This window comes from Sylvia atricapilla, chromosome 25, assembly GCF_009819655.1.
Source record: "Sylvia atricapilla isolate bSylAtr1 chromosome 25, bSylAtr1.pri, whole genome shotgun sequence".
In the NCBI taxonomy this organism is placed as follows: Eukaryota; Metazoa; Chordata; class Aves; order Passeriformes; family Sylviidae; genus Sylvia; species Sylvia atricapilla.
In genome coordinates this window covers 5,449,313-5,475,439 of record NC_089164.1, presented here as the reverse complement: position 1 = coordinate 5,475,439, position 26,127 = coordinate 5,449,313, and the positions used below count along the sequence as shown (strand labels likewise).

General features: G+C 51.2%; 1 protein-coding gene across 1 annotated transcript in view; it reads right to left on the bottom strand.

Moving 5' to 3' along the window:
- Nucleotides 1-26,127, bottom strand: part of LGR6 (leucine rich repeat containing G protein-coupled receptor 6) — a 145,589-nt gene that overhangs the window by 14,132 nt on the left and 105,330 nt on the right. Inside the window, exons 6-14 of the mRNA XM_066335919.1 lie at nt 25,877-25,948; nt 12,209-12,277; nt 10,736-10,807; nt 9,502-9,573; nt 8,423-8,491; nt 7,443-7,514; nt 4,282-4,347; nt 1,698-1,769; nt 167-238 (exon numbers count right to left, since the gene is read on the bottom strand). Coding sequence (XP_066192016.1) covers nt 167-238; nt 1,698-1,769; nt 4,282-4,347; nt 7,443-7,514; nt 8,423-8,491; nt 9,502-9,573; nt 10,736-10,807; nt 12,209-12,277; nt 25,877-25,948 — 636 coding nt within the window. The remainder of the gene's footprint in view (nt 1-166; nt 239-1,697; nt 1,770-4,281; nt 4,348-7,442; nt 7,515-8,422; nt 8,492-9,501; nt 9,574-10,735; nt 10,808-12,208; nt 12,278-25,876; nt 25,949-26,127) is intronic.

Below are 26,127 nucleotides of genomic sequence, written 5' to 3'. Positions count from 1 at the left end.
ACCTTGGGATTTGTTCTGTCCACATCAGTGCTGAGATGTGCACCTCAACACATCAGTCTTCCAACATTAAAATCCTAGGTGTCCTGGTAGCCCAGGGAGTCAGCCTGAGGTCCTCAGATACCTCCTATCCATAGTCCACTGTGAAAGAAATATCCCTGCAACTTACAGCTTGGTGAGGGAGTGCAGGGTCACAAAGGCTTCTGGGTGAATAAACTGGATGTAATTCCAGCTCAGGTCTCTGCAAGGCAAGGACACAGCAGTAAGAAGAGGGCAGAGTGTGGCAGTGAAGCTGCTGACACTGGCCTGGCCAAGGGCCCTGGTGGGAGCACATGTGGGGTCTGTAGCCCCTTGGCCAGCAGCAATTTCTGTCCCATTGCAGCTCCCCCCAGACAAGTCCAGGTCTGTACATGGGTGCTTTCTAACAGAGGGCACGAGAGCTTGCCTTGCAGGAGCTCCTCTGCTGAGAGCAATGGGAAAGGATCAATGGAAAAGGTTCCTTTCTGGCTTAATTTCTGTAAATTTGGGAATTTTTTACCAACATGCTGAACAGGTCATACCCTAGTGCCAGAGCATCCCCAGTGCAGTCACAGTGCTGAGTGCAGCCAGGGCAGATAAGGCCAGGGGTCTAGGGAAGGTGATTTTAGAATTTCTCATGCCATGTACAGGTGTTTTGGATACACTGAGTTCTGTCAATAAACTCTGCCTCCATCGGAGTGAGAGGGCTCCACTCCCTCTGTCTCCAGCAAACTGGGACCCATTTCTTGCCCTAAGGCTGACTACAGGACAACCTTCATCTCTCCAGCTCTAAGGGAGCCAAGATACCTGCTCAGATGTGTGTGCCATTGGGTGGGATGTGTCCTTTCCACAGGGATCAAAGCATACCTAGAGGTCATGCCAGAGCTTGCTCAGCTTTGTGTGTGTGACTGGGCTGGGGCAGCATGCTCACGTTTCCCTGAGTGTCTGCAGTGTCACCTGTCACACCTCAGTGTTCCCGGGCAGTTGTAACCATGGTGTGAGTGACACTCACAGCATTCCAGGAATGCTGGGCTATTCCATGGCACTCACATTGCTGCACCATGGGAAAAGATTTGGTGGGATTTAGTTCACTTCTTAACAGAACAGCAAATAAAGACTGTCAGGGCTCTTCCCAGATGTCCCAGAGCCAGTCGTGTCCTTCAGGGCCTTGCCAGCTCTCCAAGGTGCCAAGCACTGAGGAGGTCACTCTGTGTGTGTGGGAAATGCATGCTTGGGTGCACTTGGTACGTGGAACACCAGCTTTTGAGTTTTGGGAGGAGGACCTTTCAAACCGAACAGGATGCTCTGCATGGATGCTGCAGGAGTGCACGGCCCAGGAGCAGCCTAGGCAGGACAGGGGCTGCAGGAGCTCAGGTACACGGGGTAAATCCCTGCCCTGAGCTCCTGCTGGCCTTCAGGCCTGTCTGTGATGTGGGCTCTGCCTTGGCAGAGCTGCAGCACGTGCTGAGAGCGTGTGGGGTGTGGGCATGAGGGGATAGGTGAGGAGAGGGTCTGCAGGAACAGGGGGAGCCAAAAGGATGGTTTGTGCCCTCTTCTTTTCTAAGCTGGAAGAGGGACTCAGCAGAAAAGCCTCCCAGCAGAGGCAGAGGCAGGCTGGCACCTGCCCATCTGGGCTCACAGTCCCCCCTGCCCAGCACGAGCCCCTGGCACACAATACTTGCATGGAGCGCAGGGCCATCAGCTGCACAAAGGTGTCTGCTCTGATCTCCTGGATCTTGTTGTGCTGGAGACCCCTGGAAAAACAGAAACTGGTCTGAGAAGAGAGCTGAAGGCAGCGTTCCTATGTTATGGAGATCTTTGTCCCAGTGCAGCAGACTGTCACAGCAGAAGCTGCTGTGCTTAGGAGACCTACTCTTATTTCAAGGGTTAAACAGGATGTGCAGCAAAACCTGTCAAAGCCATTTTCTCCTACAGGCAGCTTCAGGGCTCAGACAGTCTATGCTTCTGATGCCATCATGATTCAGTAAAGAACTGCTGATCTGCAGTGGCCAAAGGTGCCCTGTTAACCACAAATCCACACTGGTTTCCCACAGTGCTCTGCCCTAAACCTCCAAACTGCTTTTTTCAGAGGAAAAAGCTGAAAGCTTGGAGCCAGTGATCAGCAACTAGATCTGTGTGACCCTTCAGCAAGGACCATGTGGTGCTACCCTTTGCCTTGGTGAGGATGAAGATTTGAGGGCTGAAGGTATCTCAGAGTTTCATGAAGAAAAATCTTGATGTCTTGTAGAACCCACTCTCCACATCTGCACATGAAGTACCTCAGCCCTCCACATCTCCTTTCCAGCTCCTTCATCCCCTGGGGAAGGGGAAGGAGCAGGGTGAGTTCACACAGACTCTGCTGACTGACCTCCACACTTCCCACACCCTCAAGAGACATCCTGCTCCAACCATGCACCTTTTGGGAAAGGTTCAGTTCCTCAGTTTTGTTTTCCCTAGTGTGAAACTGTGGTGAATACTTATTAAGATCCCTGCAGAATGCCCATCATGAATTCTCAGACCTGCAGAAGCAGTGTCTCCCCTTCTGTGACCTTCTGCAAGGGGAGACAGCCACTGCCTGGTGCTCCACCTACAGCAGCTCCCCGGGCAGTTTTCAGGTCATTAGCCTGCCTTTAGCCTCAGAAATGATCTTGACTCCTCTCACACAAGGACCATCATGTGCAGGCTGTAATGTCCCAGCTGTAGTTGGCCACATGCCCCTGCTCCAAAGGTGGGCACTTGAGCTGCTCCCTTGGTGCCCCACATAACCAGGCATTGCTCCTGCCTCCAGCCAAGATTTCACGTGGGGGCCACTGGAAGATCTGGGCACAAATCTGGGGGTCTCACTGATAGGAAGAGGTAGAGTTTGGGCAGAAGGGGTATTGAAACAAGGTGAGAAAAATAATTTAGGGGTGTTTAGCTGTGAGGGATCACCTGTGTCATGCAGGTGAAGGTCGGCACAACTGGCAGCTACAGCAGGGTGAGGGCACACCTGAGCTGTTTGAGTGCCAGGTTGTACCACCAGGCATCACCAGACTTGTTTCAAACCATCACGAATGCTGATGCTTGGTGGGGGTGGGGCTTACAGGACAATAACTTTGGGGTTAAAGGACCAAATGCTCATTTTGGCCCCATAAAAAAAAAAAAAAAAAAAAAAAAAAAAAAAAAAAAAGGTATATAGGCATAATCTATTTGACATCAGTAGCCAGAAACTAGGATTTAGTGTGATTTTATATTGATGTTAAGCCTGAATTTAGCATATTATAAAATTTTATAGGTAAGAAGGAACTTAGGTAGAATGTATGTAACTATAGGTTTGAAATTCTGAACATTTGTCTGTCTTTGGTGTACTTTCTATTTTTTCTAAATGTTTTCCTAGGAGTACTCTCCCAGCTGCCATAAAAAGCAGCAGGGGCTGTGTACACTCATTCCCATGTAGTTTCACCGTGTTCTAATGTCCAGTTTGCTAAGGCTGGATGAGCTGGTCTGACTCTCCAGCCTGGGGTGCTACAGAGAGCAGGGACAACCTCTCCTGTGGGGTTTTTTAATGGGGATGCTGCTCCCATTCATCTGTTCTTTCAGGCAGCAGAATTCTGTAAAAAAATCATGGAGTCTATCTTAATTTTTTTAAAAGAGTTTTTCTCAAAAAGGCCAAGAACTTGTGTTCTATTTGAAGTGTGGGGCAGTATTTGAAGTGTGGGGCAGGTCTCCAGACACTGTGAGCTGAATGTGAATAACTTTGTCTCAGAGCAGCAGTGGTGCCTCCTGGGGCCTGGAGAGGGCCAGTTCAAGAGCTACACCTGAGGAAAGAATCCCCCTTCTCTCAGGAGGGGCTGGCCCTGGGCACGGAGGATAAGAATGGCTTTGTGCCCATGGCATGGGACTCCTCCTTGACTCAGAGGACATTTATGGTGGACATAAGCCTCGTTCTTGATTAGCTCATAGTGGGACTGGAGTTAGTGAATTCAGTGCTGTCACATCCTACTTCTCTTTGAAGTATCTGGCACCTCTGAAAGGACCTGACTGAATTATTATTATTATTATTATATATTATATTATTATTATTCCTGTGCACAGGGAATGTATTTTTATTCTGTTTGTGCATAGAGGCAAAGAGTGGAACTCTGGTCCTTTTGCACTCCAAATGGTGAGTTAAAGTGCCCAACTTGCCCAGTGCTTAGGGAGTTCTGTGTGTGGGGCCTGCCCCTCTCCTCAAAGCAGCCCTTTTCCCTCAGAGCATAGCACAGACAAGGACATCTCCATACTCACAGCTCCTCCAGCTGCTGGCACCGATGGAAGCTGGGCAGCTCCTCGATTTGGTTATGTGACAGCTCCCTGCAGGGAAAGGAATGGGACAGGAATGTTGGGACATCAAAAACCAGAGTCCCTGAGCCCTCCCTTGGAAGGCAGGTACTGCCGGAGAGTGAGGTGGCCTCACTTCATTCTGCACAGCTCCACTTTTGGTAACTCCAGTGAGCGGGATCTCCATTGTGCACCTCGTGCTGGCTCTGGGTGTCCCTGTGCAAGGTGAGGGTTGCCCCAGGATTACCCACTGCCCACCTCCAGCCCAGCTCCCTGCCCGTGGGCTGCTGGAGCTGCTCATACAGCTGGGGTGGGATTGTCCTCCCCAGCCTCAAGCCAGCTGGGAAACCCTCCCATGCCCCTTCTGCCATGCACAGTTCTGCTTTCTGTGGGCACAGCACAGAGAGATTTCTGCCAGAGCTCGCAGAAGGTGCAGATGTGCCTGCAGAGCCTGGGGAGGTTCTGACCAGCCAGCTTGTCTCCTCCCTCCTGGCACACCAACCCCACTTCCCATTGCCTGCTTCCCATTTAGCCTTTCCTGGCTTTCTCCCAGGTTAGGGAAGGGGTTGTGGCATTGGCAGGGATTTGGTTCAGGACATTACAGACTTTGAAAACTTCTTGTCCTTGTTCTTTCAAGTGCTGTCACTCAAAAGCAGTTTGCAGCAAACTCCTTTTCCCACTGGTTCATGGCCCAGTATCATGTCAGTATCTAGAGTGCCTTGATAGTCAGAGGAAAACCTACCCTGGTTTAATGAGAATTTATTGAAGCTGAAACAGGCTGGGTAAGTAGCAATGTTTAAACCCAGCTCTTTCCCCCACCAGCAGAGACTGGATTTGTGGTTGTTTCAAGGGAAATTTGCCGCAGGGTGAAGTTTTGTATGTGGTTTCTCTGCCGACTTTCCAAACTTGGTTTCCATCTTTCTGCCAATAGATTGCTCCTAAAATATTTCAATGATTTTTTTTTTTTTGGGCCAACCCACTCACCACCAGTTTTCCATGGTGGAGAGGAGGAGGGAGGGCAAAGTGAGCACAAGATTTGTACTTGGGTCTGGAGGCTGTCACCCTGGATGGAGAAAGAGCCTTAGCATCAGTCACTTTTCCCTGGCCCCTGTGTCAGTCAATTGGGCTTGACAGGGCTGTAGCTTAGCTAACAGTGATGGGGGAGAACCAGCCCCAGGAGCTGTTTCTGGTTCCTCCAGTGAGGGTAACCAGGTGCAGCCCAGAATCTACAGACAGAGCAGCCTCAGTCACTCATGCTCTGTTGGGCACATACCAGGATGAAGGTGCTGGTGGCACCAAGGGACTTCAGCTCTGCTCAGGGCAGTTTCACCTATTTCTGCTTGAGAAGAAAGACAAATCTTCTGGAACTCAAGGAGTATTTGGGAAGCTCTCTCAGGCACAGGGTGGGATTGTTGGGGTGTCTGTGCAGAGCCAGGAGCTGGACTCGATGATCCTTGTGGGTCCCTTCCACCTCAGGATGTACCATGATTCCATGAAATCTGTGCCCTGAGCAGCAGCTCTGGATGAAAGCAGCAGGATGATGCCAGGTTGATGCCCTGCCTGTGTGTGTTGGGTTCAGCATGAGTGGCATCCCAGGATGGCCATGACCCTCTGCCCCTGCAGTGGCTCTGCAGTCTCTGTGCAGGACCCTTGCAGAGAATCTACATCGTGGTGTGAGGCCAGAAATGCAGCTTGAATTGTGTCATCTCTGGTCAGATGTGTCACAGGCATAGCTGCTCTGGCTGCCAAGGGACAGGCAGAGAACAACCACTGGGTCTGTGGGGACAGGACCGAGGCATTTCAAAGGCAAGAGAGATGTAAACATGCACAAACCTTGGCCCACACACTCTCTCTCCAAACCCTGACAGCAATGCAATTAATGTCAGGAAAGTTCATTAAGGAAGAGGAGCAAGGAGTAAAGAACAAGGTGGTGAGTCCCAATAAAACTCTACCACATGGCAGGGGGTAGGCACAGAGAACAGGCTCTGCTGTGAGGGTTTGCAGTCTGATAACATGCAAACATAAACAGAGCTTTGGGACCCAACAGCCTGGGCCAATCCAAAGGCTGCACTTTCATAGCAAGTCCTCCACTGAATTGGTCCAGATGTCTGAAGATGAGAGATCTTCCCTACAGGGACATCTGGAACCAAAAGCCTGTAATCTCCTAAGTAACAAATTGTCTTATTTTATTTTTATGTTTTACTCTTGTTTCCAATTTCCGTGATCAAGAATTCACTCCTGTTGTTTTCCTGGAACAAACTTGTTTTCTTTTTCAGCTTGCTTGTATAAAGACTGATGAGAGGCAAGCCTGCTGCTGCCCTAAGGCTGCACACTTGTATAAATCTGGCTCATGACTCATTTCCTGAGGATGTCTTTGACTGCAAACATAGTTGGGAATCTCAGGAACCATGGGTGTAATTCCTGAGATGATGCAAAACCTTTCCAAGATGTTGATGTACCAAGCTAAAGGAGAAGGCATGGCCCCACCAGCATCATTCAGTGCCTGGCTAAGCAGGCAGAGCCAAAGAAGCCTCAGAACCAAGCAAAATCCTGGTCTGGTTGTGCTGCCCCACACGAGGAAATGTGGCCTTGTGGCCTCACAGGTCTCCATCAGGTCAGACTTGATCCCTCCTGGGATATGAACCTTCCTCCAGATGATGGCACTTGTTGGAGCTCCAACTACAATAAGCTAAGGCTGGGGCAGGGGGTGAAGATGATTTCCCCCTTGGCTTTGGGCTAAGAGCTTCTTGAGCATAGTTGGGAGCGTAGCTGGGATCTGGGAGCTGTGAAGTGCTGTGGCCATTCTCACCCATCTCCTTTTGTACTCTCTCTTCTCTCCTTTCCTGGGTGAGGGGCAGTTCCTACTGATGCAGAGCAAGGAGGATGTGCCTGACTGCAGCCCTGAGACCAGAGCATCGTGCTGGGATGGAGCAGCAAGTTAAAGAACAAGCAAGAGATGAAAGTAGTGGTTAAGAAGAAGGTGATTTCTGCATGGAAAAGATGATGGGAACAAGAACCACAGGATGGTCTTCCACAGCTGGCCCTTTCCCTGAGGCAGAAAATAGAAAAGCTCTGTTCCTCAGGGCATTTTTTAAGGACCAGGCAGGACAGAGACACAGGTTACTCACAGGACTCGGAGGCTGGGCAGCTGCTGGCACATCCTTCTGGGGAGGAAATGGATGCCTGCCCGGGTCAAGGTCCTAGAGGGATGGAGGAGAGAGAAGAAATGATGTTGCTGACAGCCAGCACCCAGACTCTGTGACCCAGAAGTCCCAGCTAGTGGCAGGAGAGACAATATCAGTAGGACAATAAAATACCTGGAGAGGATGGAAAACCGCCTGACAGTTTTGGAACCAGGCACTGCTGCTGCTAGACCTTGATAAGGGGAATGTTCCTGTAAAGAGTTCTGGGTCACTGCTGAGTGCTGAATTCACAGACAGCTGTCTCTGGCCTGGTGGGGACAGGTGGTAGTGGCCTCTGTAGCATGCTCTGCCATCCCTGTTCCCATTGTCCAGGCTGGACAGGCCTGGAGCCAGGACTGCCTCAGAAGCCTGTGGATGAGGGATGGATGGTGTGTCCCTGTGTCCCTGAGCATGGCATGGCCAGGGGCTGATCCAGTTTGGGCTCAGCATGGGGACTGGTGTCTGAGAGAGGAGAGGTGAGTGTGGGCAGAGACAGTGTGTCCTCAAAGGGCCTGGGGGCTGAGGAGGGGACCAGAGTGGCTGCAGGAGCCCCAGCCTGATCAGCCTGAGCCCCAGTGCACATATCCCTGAGCTGCACCAGTAGGGACAGAGACACTGGGATGCAGCAGAAGCTCTGCACTCAGAGGTTCACTCCTTCACAGTTGGCAGGAGGGAAGGAAGAAACAAACAAACCAACCAAAAAAAGACTGGAGCACACTCAAGAGTACCAAGAGAGTCACTCACAGGGAAGAAAGCTGCGTTCAGGAGCCACAGGGGTGAAACGAAGCAGAAGGGTGAGTGACCAGGGAGAGGCAGAGCTGAAACTGCACAGCACTGGGAAAGTTGTCCTCACTGAAACAGCCTGGACCGCCTTGGAGGAGGAAGAGCACAGCTAGCAGGGTAAAAGGGAGAGAGGTGCCACTCACAAAACTTCAAGGCTGGTGGTGCCTTTAAGGTCTGGGAATTCCCTGATGTCTGTTGCTCCATTGAGTGACCTGTAGAGAAATGAGGATGAAGTGAGGTGGGCAGAGGATCTGGAGGCAACTGCAACTGCCCAAGGTTCCAGACCCATCAGCCATGGTGGCAAATCTGCTTCCTGACACCCAGATGTGATCAAGGCCCAGACCTAGTGTGTCCCTGTGGCTGGAGCAGATGCGGATACAGCGAGATGGAGCTGGGCACCTCTGTGCAAGGAGACTTGCCAAGCTCAAAGCCTCTCCCAGCCACTGACATTCTTGGCACGATCTCTACCCAAATTAAATAAAAAAACCCCAAACAATTACCATGGGGAATGTAAGCAGGGCATCCCACCCAAGCCTCCCTGAATCTATGCATTTGGATCTAAAGAATGCAGGGTTACTTGAATGATTTATTTTATGTGCCTGGGTGAGGCTTATAAATAGAGATTTATGAGGTTGCCTCATGCCTCAGTATTTTTAATTCTGTGCCACAACAGGTTGGCTGAAAAGCCAACGTGGGGCAGCTGTTGTGGTCCAGGTGGTGCCCAGCCTGTGCTGTGCTGGAGCAGGCCTAGGGCCAGACATGTGAAGCACTGCCAGTGCTGCCTGCCCAGTAATGGGATTTGTGCCATGGTGCTGGGACATGCTACTCCACTTCTCCATCTTGTGGAGGAACACAAATATCTGCAGTGTCCTTCTGTCTGGGCAATTACAAAGCAGCAGCAAAAGGTGTGGAACTTGTGTGAAGGTCTTTGCTGCTCCTGGCCCAGCCGTGGAGACCCTGGGAGCCTCAGTGCCTGGCAGCTGTGTGGGGAGGAGGAATCAGTGGCTGCATCCAAAATGCCCTTGTCAGAGTTAGCCTTCCTCAGAAGAAAACATCTGCAGTGCCTACTCCTTGGAGTAGCCCTTGGGGCTGGACAACAGAGAGGCTTCATGGTCCTCTATTGGTACAGGTATTCTCGAAAAAGGGAGGGAGGAGGCCACAAAGGTGCCCAGGGTTTGGAGCTTGGATGTTACCTCTATGCGGATGTGTTTGGTGAACTTACAGAGTGTGGAGCTTTGGCAAGTACTGGAAAGCAGACTGTCCAACAAACTGGATGGGATTGTCATAAAAATGGCTGCAATGGGAAAGAGGAATGGGTCAGAGTCTGCTGCACATGAAGAGAAGATGCTGTTAGAGGTCAAAAGCCTCAGAGCTACCAGCTGTGCAGGAGGTGCTGCTGTGCTGTGAGGAGCTCTTGTTCCCAGACAACCACAGGCTCTCCCACTGGCCTGTTTTGGCTGGACATGGGTACAACTGAGGTCTCCTGCTGCTCTGAATGGGCCCCCTGGGGTCCTGCTCAACCAGATGGGCTAGAAAGGTATAAAGCCCTTCTTCAGTCTTACTGAGAAACACCTTGCACAGGAAGACACCTCCTGTGATCCCACACACAGCACCAGCCCCTTTCCACTTGTCACAGTCAGTGGAGAGAAGTGAGCTCTTCAAGGACCCAGTGAGATATGGGAGGAGTTGGGTCAGTTCCTACAAGAAGCACTTCCTCTCCACTAACTGTGAAGGACTTTAGATGGGCAGATGCCACGGAGAGATGAACATTCTGGGTGTGTGGGCCCCCATCATCACCCTGTGGATGCTGCCCAAGGGAGATGGGGATGAGGCTGGTTCTTCTGGCTGCAGCAGTGAATGGTTTCACCTAGTGTCACCATGGCTTTCCAGATATTGGTATTTCTATAATTTAAGTCCAGTTCAGACAAGCACAGCTTTTGTCACTTTCCATGATTTCCAATATCTGTGTGGTTCAGAGAAGTATCCAAAAATCACTAACAGTGCCTGGGTCAGAGCAGAAATAACCTGACAGCTGGGTGTGTTTATGTGCAGAGCTTTGTGTCCCCAGGTCTGGGGCAGACACGCAGGGATCTGCAATCCCAGCTCCTTGTCACGTGTAGCTGCTGCTGGAGCTGGCCAGCAGCTTTTCTGAACACAAGGAATAAACATCAGCAGATGTCAGCCAGGGCTTAGGCAGTTTCCATGCAGACCACCTGTATTTTGTTCCTTGCTTGCTAACAGCCTGTGCTGCAGCAAACTCAGCTGCAGGGAAAGGAGAACCCACAGCAGTTTTGAGAGGAGCTGAGAAGAGGCAATTGCAACCTGCTTTGGCACATGGATAGCAAATATCAGATTGCTGTCATTTGTTCACTGTCAGAAATCCCAACTAAAGACATCAGGAAATGCCCCTTTCTGGGCAATATAAGGATGTAGGAAACATTATTTAATTTACTTACATTGTTTGGAGGAGGGGATTCCCAACAAATGCGTTCTCTGGAATAGCTTTGATGTTGTTGTTATGAAAACCGCTGTTGGGAGAAACAAATATCTTTATATCAATTAAATTAACTTTCTTTCCTCAATGCTTTTAAAGGCGGAGAGCCTTCCAAATATACATCAGATAGGAGATATAGGCTCCTTCCCAGGTGCAGCATCATCCCAGCAGGTGAACAAGGTCTGTGGTTTGGCAGGACAAAATCTGCTGCATTTGCTCTGTGGGTGCTCCATCCACCAACCCCACCCAGGGTACAAGACTTAACACTTTACAGGTCAGGAAACAGAAACAAGCCAAATACAAAATTTTCCATCCTCCAGGAACTACAATTTTTATGGATGGTTTCCATTGCAGCTCCACAGCTGCCAACCAGAGTGCACCATTTTTGGCCCACATGACTTTTAAAGGATTTGTAGCTCTAGCTGGGATTTTTTTGGTTAAGCTTGAGAAAATTTCTATCAGCAAACTTTTGCAGCAGAAGAGACTTCTTTGGCCACAGTGTGACCTCCTGTACAGCAAAGGCAGCCACAGGTTCCTGTGTCCAGGAAGACCAGCTCTGGGTGATGCCCAAGTTGTATATCCTAGGGGAGTCTGAGCAGGTGATTAGTTGATGACTGTTTGGAATTTGCCTCTTCTTTAATGACAGCCATTTCAAAAGCCACCTCAAAGGGGATTAAGGATCTTATTCTCATTTTGAAGGTGAGAATAATGATGATACCAGGGCTGAACAAAGAAATTTCCTGAGAATTGTTCCAGTAAAGAAAAAAGTAGTGTCAGATTTTTACTCCAAGGCTCCCAGAAACATGAGAGCAGCTGCTTTTGTCCCACCCAAGCCTGGCAGCAGTGTCCCACAGGAACTGTGGATCCAATCAACTCACCCACCCTGGGGCTTCTACCTTTGTGTGTGATAAGTGGGCTGGTTTCTTATTTTTAGTGTCTCCCAGGCTGACCAGGTAGAGGAAGGAGGGCTATCCACTAAAGGGGTCATAAACTTTGGTATTTCCCTATTATTAATTTATCCTAAGGGAGATAAAACACTTTCTTCATATTAGAGGAGTTGGCACAGGGCTTGCAGAAACTGTGGCCTCACAGTAACAAGGATAAGGCCAGGCTGTGGGCCCAGGCTGGGGAATGGACACCAAAAGAAGCCAGAGAACAGGGGGAATTGGAGCCCCTGAGATGCCAGAGGAGAGTGAGGCTGGCACAGACTCCCACTCCCCTTCGTGGTGTGGAGGCTGGTCAGGGAGGTGGGTCAGGGCTGACAGAAATCGAGGGGGTAAAAACTGGTTTGATGCAGTGGATAGGGCTGGGAAGGAAAAGAGAGGCTTGGATTGAGGCTCTGCTTTCCTCAAGTCAGAGCACACGCGATGCTTTATAGGTCACTCTCCCACAGCACAGGCAGTGGTTTTGAAAAGGAATAAATGGAAAATCTCACAGCTCCTGCAGTCGTCCCAGTGTCCTGATCGCCCCGGGGAATTCCAGCAGCTCGTTGTAGTTCAGATCCCTGAAAGACAGAGAAGGGAAAAACATTCATTAACATTTCTGTAGGAACTCGACCATGTTTATCTGTGCTTTGAAGGCACGGAAACTTGGTTGCCGGCATGGGAGACAGGTTTTTCCTACCACGCCGATCCAGCCACTGCCTGGAAACACAATTTCCCACATTCCTGCAGCAGCAATATTCCCTGCTAGGAGCACTGTCAGGTGAGAGCCAGCCCAAGCCAAAGCTGCTGCCGTACCCATCACTGGGCACTGCTCCCCCTCTCTTGAGGACCCTGGCCCCTTCTCCCAGGAGCTCAGCCCTGGAGAGGCTCAGCTTCAGCTCTGAGTAATTTTTCTTGCCTTCCCAGGTCAAAATGGGATTCTTTGTAGGACAAGAAACTTAACAGTGTCAGCTGTGTGGGGGCCATGAAGAGCCTCTCTGGGCCCCCTTGCCCTGTGGTGCCGAGGGGATCAGAGGACCTCTCCCTCATGTTTGTGGGGAGTGTTGGGTGTCCCTGACACTGGGCCATGCTGTGACTGTGAACAATGGGAAGAGGAGTCTTGGGTCTTCTTCAGATGGTTGGAGTCAGATGGTTGTAATCGATGAGCCAAAGCTGGAGCTGATGTGCAAGAGGTATTGACACTGTTGAGCATTAAGTCTAATTTGCTGTGTAGTAAAATAAATAAACTATACTATGTTGGTTGTAATGACAAGTGTAGAATTTACACACCCTGACTTGGCAACTAAAAGAGGCATCTGAGTCTGAATGAGATCTCAGGAGTTATGTTTCTTCTCCAAGGATGGGCTTAGCCTCTGGAAAAGGATTGATTTGACTTTTGGGGCACTGCTGGAGCCCCTCCAAGGCACCAATCCTGCCGTTGGCTGGAGGATGCCCATGGACACTGGCTGGGCTTTGGGTGGGCAGCACTTCTCTAGCACGCCCAGCTTTCTCCTTGGAAGGCATTTTCAGCTGTCGCAGTAACATTTGACCCTGTCCTGGCCATCTCACTTTGCAATTCGCTGAAGCCTGAAAACCATGCCACTGCTTCCTACCAGCATGACACTCACCAAGTTGTAAGTGGTAGATACTTTGGAACATGATTACTGGCTCCTGGAGATTACTGTATAATTACACTTAATGAACCTCAAAGTAATTACCACGTAACCTGGGTTGTGGTTTATGGAACAGAAATAACTGAGCATTTACACAGCCATGGGCTGCTGCCCAGTTACCCAGTAATTCTCATCCTCTGGGCCCAAGCAGGGTCATTATGTTATGATCTCTCTTGGCCCCATTGCCTCTTACATCTCTCACTACCAGTGCCCCTGCTTGGGAATGACTCCATGGCACCGCCTCAGCTTTGCCCTGAAGGTGTTTACATGGAAATCAACCCAGAGAGTCTCTCCAAATCGGTCCTTCCAAGACTTCCAGCTTATATGATTTATGTCTTAGGGAATGCTTGTCATGGAATTACAAGATAGGGCACAAACCCAAGAGAAGAATAGGGAATGAGGTTGTCGTGGGTGGATTTTGTCTCATGTAGCTCTGACAAGTTCCACACCAGACCTTGTTGCTGGATTCCTGGAGAAGCCTAGGTGCTGTGGCAGGCCCTGCTTTGGCAGGGCTTGTCCCTGACACTTGAGGGCACTTTTCCCTCCTCCAGTTACACAGGGATCTGGATGCTGGTACTATGGGTAGGGATTTCAGCAAATCAATCTGCTCCAGCAGGACCCAGAGAGGGTTGATATTGTCTAGAAGCTGGCAGTGCTGGCAATCAGCAGGGAAGGAGCCCAGGGCTGGCAGTGAGATGGTGAGCTGACCCTGCAGTGGTGGCAGGGTCCCAGCACACCTGGAGCTGCTCTGCCTGTCCCAGGGCCCAGGAGTGGAACAGGAATGATGTGTCCTCTCTGCAATTGCTCTGATAAGCTCTGTTCTCATCTGGCTCCAAGCAGATCAGTGGTTTTTCTCAGTCTTCTCTGCTTGAGCCCAGATTGATCTGTTCAAGGATAAATAGCCCAACATGATTGCTCATAGCCTCACTCTTTGCTTGTAGCTCCCTATCAGCTGCTTGAATGCTCTTGGCCAGTGTCTGTGGATGGCACCTGCCAGGTTCCATCAGGGCCTGGCTCTCACTGTGCAGGTTTGGTTACCACGGACATGACTGCTCATGACACATCCCTTCTCTGCTGCTCAGGAAGATACAGGAGTGGATTTCCCAAGTGAACAAGCAATGGGAAGTGCAGACAGGACCCCACTGGGCATTTTCAAAGCATCAGTCAAATCTGATTAGCCTCCAGATCACTGCACTCGTTGAAATCAGAGGCATTAGCAGCCTAATTCAACTGACAGCCACAAATTATGCACATAAGGTGCATAATACCTTTAAAAATTTCACCCTGCAATGACTCCCTGAAGTTAAAGGGAGATTCCACAGGGAGGATGAAGCTACGAAGGTCATTCAGGGCTGGGTGTCTGTCTGTGTCCCCTCCCTCTGCTGCACCACAGACTGGGGCTGGGATGAGCCCGTGTGATGCCAAGGAATGATCCTTGTAGAAGAGGCTGTGAGCCCCAGCCCCCGGTGACATTCAGCCCATCACTGCAGTGTCACTGTCACTGTGGAGGCTTCCTGTGATGGCACAGGGCTGTTTCTGTGGGCTGCTGACGGATGGAAAATATTGCCCAACAGAGAGGAGGCTTGGCTCACCTCTGATTCACTAACAGAACAAGGGATCTTAGATCTGAAAACCAGTATTATTTACAAGGAATAATTCATTGTGCTGTAATATTTGCTCCTGTCTTTAAAAATGTATTTCCTTTCCAGCCTGCACCTCTTCCAGGCAGGCTGGTCTTTCATCAGCAGATGAAGGTTCTGTTTGTACCTCGCATGTGTGCAAGTATGTACAGGACCAGTGCCTCCTGAGCGAACACACACCGTTCCCTCCAGCATCCCGGGGCCTCCCTCCCCTCTGCACTTGACAGACACAAAGAGCATTCATTGTGTACAGCAGCAGCTCCTGCTGGCTAAAAACCCATCTTGGATTGCTGGCAGACACGGGGCTTGTTGGAAAGTGGAAATGTTCTAGGTGTGGTCAATGCTGCTCCATCCCGGAGGCGGTGACCCCGTTCTGCTCAGAGAGATGATGTGCCCGTGCTCCTGGGCTTTGGGGAGCTCAGGCTCCCTCCTGGACAAGGACCCAGCTGCTCTGGGGAGCAGGGCCCTGAGTCTGCCCTGGATCAGGTGCTGCTCCCACTGCCCTGACCTGTCTCCAGTGCAGCTCCTGGCCAAGCTCAGCCCAGTTCATGGGATTCCACTGGCTGGAAGGGGCTGGAAGAAACCAGCACTCAGGATGGTCCTCAGGGGCCATCTTCCCTGCAGTGGGGCCACTCTTCCCAAAGCCCAGAACCAAACCATGATGTGAAAAAGTAAAATTTCCCTGTCCCTTCTGCTTCTTTCTCAGAACTGGAGTAAGTCTCTGGCCCAAGCAATGACCCAGCATTCAACCACCACAGTGTTCCTGTTAGTGAGGAAGTTTCTGCTCATTTAGTGAAATTCAGTGCTCAGGTCTTTCCACAGGTGCTGTGAGGCTCCATCTGTCCCACACATCTCCTCTCTGCATCCTGTCCCATGGGGAACTTGGCCCAGCCCGTGTGCCTGCTGGTGGCTCTCTGGAGCTTCTCCTCCAGTACAGGCTAAAGGCAGATTGGAAGGACTCAGCTCAGTGGGTCAGGGATGATTTTGCTTTCGGATTCCAGGCAACAAAATTTCCTCTCCTGAGCATGTCAGTGAACTGCCCATCAGTCACAACCCCTCTCCAGGAGCTGGTGGATGTAGGAAAGGGGAGTGCTGTAGCAAAAGCCTTCAGGGGTCCCCTTCCTCTCCCTGCCTTTTCTGAGGTACCTGGGCAATGCTTTGCTTCCCTGGCTCCACACTCTGACACTTTCCCACTGCTTCCAGCTTTGGGATGATGCAGGGAAAGCTGCAAAAAGCCCCTTCCCTGCTCCCATTGCTGTGCCATGGGCTGGGGTGGCCAAGGAGGTCCAAGAGAGCTGCAGCTGGCAGTGCTGCCCCAGGCTTGGTGTGGGGTGCCCTGGCTGTGGAGTGTTGTCCTCTTTGGCACAGAGCAGAGCAGTGGCACTGTTACTTGGTGGAAAGATGGCAACACACCATGGCCATGGCTATGCCAAACAATAGGGAAGCCTCACAACAACAACAACAACAAAACCCTAAAAAAATATGAGCATTATCCAGGGCTTTTGAAAGCAAAATCAGTCAGGAAAGAGGTTCAGAACTGATGTGCAAGAGCAGTGACTATGAATAATGCCTCAGCTGGCTCAAAGTTACCAGCTCTAACATGGCAGAGGGATGGCAAGAGGAGCATTGGCTGTTCTACTTGAAATGAAAGCCTCTGAAAGGTCACTCAGTCTGCCCAAGACACGGTGAACTGGCTGGCTTTCCATTGTTTTTATTGCTAGAGGGAGCCTATAGCTTCATATTTGGAAGATCGTAACCAACCCTGTTGTTTATTTAGAAATAAAAGTAAGTTGACATCAAAGGCCCAGTTATTTTGGGCTTTAACTGCCAGGGTGATTTGAAGCTGACAGCAAGCAGCCTGTAACTATTAATATCTTCAGTCATGCCAAAAGGAGAGAAGGAGGGGAAAGAGTCTCAGGTCAATTTTCTGCCTGTTAGGGACTATTAGTGGTTCCACACAGGAAGCCAAAAAAAATAAAATTATATAGTACTATAAATTCTTCCATAAGCCACAAAACACCACAAATTTGCAGCTAATAAACCTGAAGATGAAGTGAGATTAGAAGTTGTAGATGGGACCTTTGCTGACTATTTCAATCCCAGTGGAGCTGTAGATGTCACCATGGTGTCTGGGGGGACTTTGTGCAGCCTCCTCTGAGGACCTGCATTTCCACCTGTCCTGTGCTGGCACCTCATCAAGCTGCCAGCAAATGTAATTATTGCCTCTGCTAGTTGTGCTGATTGCTGTGGGCAAATCAAGTGCTGGAAATGATTTAATTGGTAGTCTGGAAGCCCAAGGGGGCCATGGTGACCATGTAGTTTGACCTCTTGCCCAGCACTGGCCAGACAGCTTTACCCACACTCCATACATCCACCCATGGCTTATGGCTGAGCTGCCAGATTAGTTCAGATATGAAAAATAACTGCACAATGAGGTGCCAATTTTTTATGGGATCACAGATTCATTAAGGTCAGAAAAGCCAAGATCATCGAGTCCAACCATAACCAACCCCACACTAAACCATGTTCCTAAGCACCCAAGTGTTTTTTTTTTTTTTTTTTTTTTTTTTTTTATGCTTGCAGCACTTTCTGTTGTGTAGCATCAGCCCAAAGCCCACTCTCCTGTAGTGGCAGGCAGTGAGTGTGTGCCCTTGCCCAGCTTGGCCTGGGGCATGAGATGCTGCCAGTGCCTATGGTAAGTAGGAGGAGGGAATGTGGAAGGACCCAGAGCATTTGTCTGGCTCCAGGGAATGTGGCCATCCCCTGAAGGAAGACGTGCAAGAGAGGGATGTTCACAGGCACTGCAGAGAGGCAGGACCCACCATGGGATTTATCTTCCAGGGTCAGTGTTTTCATTAGGAAATTAATCATGTCCTAGAACACCTCCTTATTTTTTTGCAAGTTACAAGGAGAAGCCAGGCCATGATAGAACTTGAGGGAATTCATGTGTGTCCCAAAGGAGCAGAGTTGGGCTGCCCACTGTGGGAAGGTTCTCTGGTGCTTGGGGTACATGATTCCTGCCAGGAGCAAGCAGCAGTCTTTGAACAAGGATTCATTCTGACAACCTGGCCTGGAAACGTCTCGGCCTCTTACTGATTGGTGCTGCAGCCCTTTACAGGGTCTCTGTGGCACTGATGGGCCATTGCTGAGGCAGGGGGACTGTCTGTGAGTTGTGCCTTGTACCCCTGCAGCCACCAACCCCTCCCAGTGCAGCTCTGATCTCCCCTGGAAATCCCAGCAGTGTCCAGTGTGTGGACCCAGGATCCTGTCTGCTCTCTCACTGACAGAGGTGATGGATAAACCTTTATATATTTAACACTCTGCCATGCACACTCAGCCACAAAGGCCAGGGACCTCGGTGCTGGGACACACAGAACCATCCACAGGCAGATGGCTCAGGAGGCTGCTCTTTGCCAGCCTGGAGAGGAATGCAAAGCTCAGGGAAGCCTTGTCTACAGCAGAGCATTCCCCAACTGCAGGAAAGAAGCTGGGGATTTCTACCTGCTCCCCAAGGTGCACAAATGGCTGGTGATCAGCCCCTGGAGCTCTGCTGCTGGCAGCAGGGAGCATGGGATGGAGGCAGAGCTGTGCATCAGCACATCCATGGTGAAAACCTGTCCCCAGCTGCCCCTGCTGCTGTTCTGCTGCCTGCCAGGGCTGCTCCTCCTTTGCACCACTTCCCACTCACACACCTCGGGAGGAAGAGGCACAGACAGCTGCTCCAGGAAGGGCCCTGGGAACAGGGAAAAGGGCAAAAGGAAGCCCAAAGAGCCAGAGGAGCTGAGGACCTCCCATGGGTCACAGCCTGACTGCAGACTCAGAGGCTGGAGCCTGGAGAGCCCCAGTGCTGCTGCTCATTGCAAGATCCGTGGCAGGGGGAGCCAGGCTGGAGAGCTGGCCAGCTGCAAGAGGAGGTGTGAGGATTTGGTGGGCAAAGGGAGAAGAGGCAGAGTCCTGAGATGGAGATGAGCTTTACAGTGGAGCCATGGAAAAGTGCAGTGGCTCCAGAACCAGCTTTTCACCTAAACTGCCTTCACTTTCTCTCTTTCTTTTCTTTCTAAACCTGCAAAATATCCTGACTGGACTTCTGTTCTGCCAAAGCTCAGCCCAGTTACAAGGTCCCCACTGGTTCAGAGCTGAGCTGCCTCAGGAAGGGCACATTCCTGGGAGTCCAGGCTCCTGCCTTAGGGGGAGAAGCGGCAGCAAACTGGGAGCAGGGCCCAAGGAGACACCCAGCCAGTGCCAGGTGTGTTTACCAGTTCAGGTTTACAGGTTACAGACTTTCTCTGTTTGGAAAAGTCACTTTCCACTTGCACAATAACCCAGCAGACAATGAACTTTATAGCTCTGTTCTTGGACCAGGCACAGGAACCCATGCAACCAGCGCCCTGAGCTGTGGCCTTTCCAGAAAGCCACATGTCCCCTTCCTTTCTCTGTCCCCTCAGTCTGAGTACCTGAGCCTCTCCTGAAGTCCCTTCCATCCTCTACAAGACAGTTTGGGATCACACAGCCAAGCTCTGCTGAGCTGCCTGGGGCCCCATGCTGACACTGCAGGGCTGCAGCATCAGGATGCAGAGGAAGGACCAGAGCAGGTCAGTGCAGCAAACAGTGTGTCCTTGAGGGGTCAGATCCATCAGCTGCTTTGGGAAATGCACAGATTTGGGATCACCATCAAGAGACTGCACAAAAGGCTTCAAATTAAACACACTGATGGAGAGAAATCCACTTGAGGACCAAGGTAGCATTTGGCAGAGAGTTCTCTGGGAGAACAGCAAAGTGTGCCTGGCCCTTAAAGTGTTAAACAAGCCTTGTATGAGCTGTACTGCAGATATTTCCCATTTCCTTCTTCCTGCCTTCATTGCCCAAGGTGCACTTTATATTAATTTTCTTCTTTTATTTTTTTTTGCACCCATAGAAAATCCTACTCTCCAGAGAGGTTGGTATGTTCCAGCTCTGCTCTGCATTTACAGACTCGACTAATTACCCAGATAATAGGCTGGGTGCTGTGGTAAGGGCATTTTCTGTGAGGCAAGGTTAGGCAGATAAAACGCCTGGAGCCAGAGGGTTTTGGATCCAGCCGTTCTGGGAGACGTTTCTAATTTATTAGTGCTATTTTTTAAAAATAAATTAAAAGGTTTTTAAATGAATGGAGATTTGCTCTTTCCAAGTGATTTATCTCCTTTGTCTGATGGGTGGAGGAGCTGGCAGGGATGTGGACGGGGAGGGAGAATCCAGGGAGATAGGAAACAGCGGGGTCATCTCAGGTGGAGGGGATGGGCGAGGGCTGCGTGGCCTCTCTGAACGTGTCTGTGCCAGAGCCAGGCTGGAGATTTCCCAGAGGAGCAGCACTTCTGGGGCAGACTGTTGCTATTTTGGCTGCAGCCCGAAGGTCTCCTGCATTTTGATCCGGTTCTGGGGAGCAGCCATTCATTTCCCAGCCCTGCCTGTGCCCCACCTCGGCCCCGCTGGGGGCTGGGGAGGCAGGACACTGCCAGGACACAGCACCAGGGGCTGTCTGTGGGAGTGTGCCAAGGCAGGAGGAGCCCTGGCCCCTGCCCTTGGCCCTTGCTCCATCACAGGGCTCACTGGCAGGGTCACAGCTCTCACTTTTGCATTTCTCCCTTTCCTTCAGCAGCTCCAGACAGAGCTCTGAGGAGGTTTTGGGGAATATGAGGTGACTTTTGTGGTGGGACACATCCCTTGGCAGGGTGCTGCTTGGCACTGCCAGCCCACCTGAGCCTCACCTGAGAGCACAGACCTCCAGAGCCACTGCTGCTGCCCACCTGCCTTGTACCAGGGGCCCCAGGGACTCCTCATCAGGCTGCTGGCTGTGTGTGTGCGTGACAGCCAGCCCACAGGGCCACCACACCTCTCCCTGCTTGGACAAAACAGTCTGTTGGGAGAAAAAATGCTCTCTCTTTTTCTTCAAAGCAGAGATCCAATCCCAGGGGCAATTTCAATGAGTCATTTCCATAACCACTTTGGTGAAGATTTGGGAAAAGCCAAGGTCATTGAGTCCAATCATTAATCCCACACTAAACCATGTCCCTAGGCAATTTCAATGAGTCACTTCCATAACTGATTGGGAAGATCCATGAGGAGCCTCTGTCCCCTTTCAGCTGCACTCTGCACTTGCTCTCTGGGATCTGCTCTGCTCTGTCATGGGGACACCGAGGGACATCTGCCCAACAGCAGGGAAGGTGGGAATACTGAATGATGGTCTGTGTGTGTTGGTGTTTGCAGACAGAATCTGGGGCCAGCTGGGATTCAGCTGCCATAATTCATGCCCTCCCCATGGCTGTTTCTGAGGCACACACACACACTCAAACACCTACAGCTGCACAGGTTCAGGTCATCTTCCCCTTCCTCCCCTCTGCACAGAGCAGTGACCTGGAGCTTGGTCACATGGGGGGGCTTCACTCATTTCCCTTCACCTGTGATCCATGAAATATTCACATTTCAGGGACACAGAGGGATAAATCCAGTGTTATGACAATCTACCTAAAAAGGCTGAAGTTGGGCACTATGAGGTGTGTGGCAATTGTTCAGCAGCCTTTAGGCTGTGTTCAGACTGACAGCAAAGTTCAGGGATCTTAGGGCACTGCTCAGATTTCCAGGTGAGGGTGGTAAGGAGGAAACCTGGGCATGAGACCAGCCTCCCTGTGGAAATTGATGTCACAGGGATCCTCTCATGAGAAATCCTTTCCTCACACAGCACGGGGCACCTGGCCCCTGTGTTAGCTCCGTGCAGGTGTTTGGATTGCAGTTTCCCCTTGCTGTTGCTTTGTAACCACAGCCATGCTCTCCCCAGCACTCACAAGGTCTGAGTGCTCCCAAGAATCAGTCTCTGTCACTGCAGTGATGCTCCTGGCTGCAGCTCAGCTGCTCCTTCCATCAGCTTTTCCAGAAGCACTCCCACTCAGCAGGCTTATGATACACAAGCCTCATCACAGAACCACGGGATGGTTTTGGTCAGAAGGGACTTTAAAGATCATCTAATTTCAAGCCCTGCCATGGGCAGGGACACCTCCCACTAGAAAGTGTCTAGACTCTTTGCCCTTCTTGCTGCTTTGTTAAAGACTGAGAAATTAAGTCTGAGATAATCAGGAAATGGCATGCCTTGCAACCTACTTCTTGCAAAAGATGCTGCTTCTCTTGACTCTTTTTTATTTCACCTTTCCATTCCTCACCCTCTCGGGATGCCCTCACCTTGTGCCAGGCCATTTGCCATGGTCCAAACATTCACCTTGGCCACAGGCCTTCCCCTCTGGCCGTGCCAACGTCCTTCCCTTGGTATTTATGGTCCCCATGCCCAGCAGGGCAGTGCTGCCTCCTCCCTGCATTTCCTATGGGCATTCCCTGACCTTACACCTTGTGCAGAGGATCGAGGCCATTGCCCAAAGGGGCTGCAGGAAGAAGGTGTGACATCAGGATATTTACACTCTTATTTACTCCATGTCTTTGGGAAAGGGATAGAAAATGCCAAGCTTCTCCCGCTCCGAGCATCAATCCCTGGTTTCATGGCTCAGTTTGGGACTTCTTCCCACAGCCCTGGTGGGTTGTTCTGTGTCATCTCTCAGGCTGATGGGAACTGGAGAGGGATTCTCACTGTTTTACAGGGCTGTTTCGAAACCCCTTTGGGAATCTGGCCCAGGCTGCTCTGACTTGCTTCCAGCCTACCTGCCAGCTCTTCTTCCCAGGAAGAGAGGTTGGGGAGCAGCCAGATCTCGCCCTGACAGAGAAAATTTTCTTGGAGCTGCTTTCTCCTGTTTCACGCTGGTGTTTGACTCCTTGAAACCTGGTGGGGCTCACATCTGCCTGTCCCCCCATCAGCTGGGAGAACACAGAGCTGCTCCTGCTGTGCACTTGGCACAGCTGACTTGTGCATAGAAGCTGCAGATCAATGCAAGGGAAATGTGAAGTCATTCCTCTGGCTTCACCTCTTTCCAGATTTGCTGCCCTCCTGAAATATCAGGGCCAAGCCCTCTCCAAGAACAAGGATGCTCCTCCACTGGGATCTGTTTTTGCAGAACTGCTGGGACGTGGGGCAGGTGATCAGTGTGCTTGTACATTGCTGAGACGTGCACAGGGCAGTGCCTGCTGCTTCTCTTAGGATTTTGGCATTTAATAAAAATAGAAGTTTTCCTGTCTAGCCGAATATGAGAAGAAATATTTCCCTTAGGGAGACAGAGGTTTTTGCACCTAAAACTTCCCAAGCTCTTCAGAAAAACCCGAAACAATGTTTTCCTCTCAAATTTTACAGTTCTTCGACTATTGTGCCTGGTTTATAATCAGCATCTGGCCACAAATACTCATTTTAGGAACCCTGGAGAAATTTCTGTCTTCACCAACCTTTACCATGCTGCTGCCTTCCAGGACGTAACACCCACGGGTAACTGAGAGCATGGTTTGGCCTCCACAAGCCAAGAAAATGTGCTAAGTGCTGTCAACAGAATGCAATCATAATTTGAGTTAAAGGGTAAATGTGGAGACTGTAATCATCTCCACATGCACAGGAGCTGAGAGGTGGTAGGTAGATGCAGGTCTAGCAGCTTGGCTGGGATGTTGCAACCAAAAGCTTGGCAGATTTTTGCCCCAGAGCTTGGGGTGGGTGCTAAGGATTGACATGAGGGATGGCTCCTCTTGAGGAACACACATTCCTTCAGGATCACTGAGTTAGAGTGCTTGCTGGCCTGAAGGTGAGAATTGGATGCTCGGGCCAAGAGGAGTAGAAGGCCTCTCATTGCTCTGGAGGATGGTCCTTCAGAGCAATCAGATGTGGAGTGTGGAGAGTCTGGGGCTCTTTGCCACAGCACCATCCTTGCTGCAGGAGCTGTGCAGGGTGGGGCTGTGGGACCCTCACACCAGTCCATCCTGCAGGGTCTGGACACAGGCAGAGCCTGGACACAGCCCTGCTTCACCAGGACCAGCCCTGGAGGCTGGATCCTCCCAGGGCTGCCTGATGAGCATCAGCAGAGACAGGACTTGCAGAGCTGCAGTGCTCCAGAATCCCCACACTGCTGCACACTCCTGTCCCTACGGGCTCTGGGAGCAAGAGAAAGGGACATGGAGCTCCCCAAGTGCTGGGTGGCACCTTGGACGAGCAGCAAAAGGCAAAGAAAGTGTGAGAGCAGGAGCAGAGTGGGAGAGGGAAAATGAGCATTCAGCAAAAATGGCTGTGGAAACAGAATTATCTCCCAGGGTTAGGAAACCCTTTAGTCTTTCTCACAGCAAATGAGGCCCCATCTTTTCCTCTGCAACTCCATCTGCTTGGGATGGGCAGCAGCATCTCTAACCACCCTGGCTGCAGAGAAGGGTGGCCCAGACCTGGCTGGGATGTTGCTGCATATCTGCTACAGCTGTACCCCAAACAAGGTTTTCTTCCATGAGCAAGTTTTCTGCTTCCTCCTGCATCTCTCTGCCTTTGTGCTGCCTGGGTGCCACAGCTCTGCCCTCACATATTTGCCTGTGACTACCAGAAATGACTGGAGAGAAAGCCAAGCTGGGCCCCGTGGGTCAGCAGAGGAGACTATCCATCAGCCTCCCACCCCTGGCACAGCTCAACCTCTCCCCAGCTGAGCCCTTCTGGGTGGTCCCAGGATCTGCCAGTCTGCAGGGAAGAGACAATGTGTGTCATGGTCCTGCCCTGAGGAGTGTGTCTGGGGACCAAGGGTTTGCCTGCTGCTGGCACTCTTGCCCCATAGCTGCTGTTGGCACCATGCTGGGCACAGAGGGGCCCTGTCTCCTTGAGTGGCACTTGAATACTGGGAAGCACATCTCCTTCTGCCATGACCTAGACCCCCTGGTTCTCTTGGCAGGAAGAGAGGGCCAGACTCTGACCCCAAGCCTGTATGCAGAGACATGTTTCTGCACAACTGAAGGCATCAAGCACCTCTTCCAGTCTTTCAGAGCCTCAATTTATTTGTTTGCTTGTTTATGTTTCCTCCTGGGCCAATGCACAGCACAGGAGGCACAGGCCATTCCTGCAGCAGTCACAGCACAGGGAATGTGTGCCCAGGCTGTGGGATGAAAATCCCAGAGTTCAGGGGGAGCCCTCTGCTGCTAATCACAGAATCACAGAATCACAGAAGGGTTTGGCTTGGAAGGGACCTCAAAGGCCATCTTGTCCCACCCCCTGCCATGGCAGGGACACCTTCCACTAGCCCAGGCTGCTCCAAGCCCCATCTAACCTGGCCTTGGACATTTCCAGGGATGGGGCAGCCACAGCTCCTCTGGGCATCCTGTGCCAAGGCTTCATCACTCTAACAGCCAAGAATTCCTTCCAGATCTGATCTCAATCTACCTTCCTGAAGATGTGTCCTGGAGGTGAGTTCATTCCTGCTTCCCATGCTCCCTGCAGTCTTCTGATGGATTGTTTTCCAGCCATGCCAAGCACACGGTGCACAATGAAGTCAGCTGGCTGTGGGTGGTGCCAGCAGACCTGAGATCATCTCAGAGATGCCCCACAGACCCCTGAGGACTTTACAGGCCCCAAACTCAAGCCAGCCCCTCGCTTTGGTGGTCAGGTGTAGGGGGGGCTTTCGGACCACGCCCATGTGCTGAGGAAGGAGACAATCCCTGAGTAGGGAAGGCATCCAAGCTCTTGAGATCGCACCTGGAGTAAAATGGTGTCCAGGGCCTCGGAACCCCTTGCCATCCACACTGCCCAGGGGCACAGCTCCCCCTGCAGCAGCAGCACAGCCATGGGAGGAAAGCCCAGGCTCTCACTCCCCAGTAAGATCCTGCCCTGGGCATCCACCCCTGCTGCTGCCCTCAGTGCACGGTGACCAGGGACACGTGTGGGGCTGACCCCCTGGGGGATGATCACCCCCCATGTCTTTAGGACAGAAGGAAACAGGGCACTCACAGGGTTTCCAGGCTGTGCAGCCCATCAAAGCCGTTGGCTCCCAGGCTCTGGATCCGGTTGTTGTGCAGGTGCCTGTGGGCAAAACAGAGATGGTCAGTGGGGGTGCAAGCTGACCTTTTCCTTTGGTGTGAACGTCCTGTAAGCTGAGCACAGCCTGGGCTGAGATGCCAGGGGCACTTACTGGGTTCCCTCTCTTACCCCACAAGACACATGTTGGGTGCAGTAGTGCTTGTAGAGCTACAGAGCTGCCA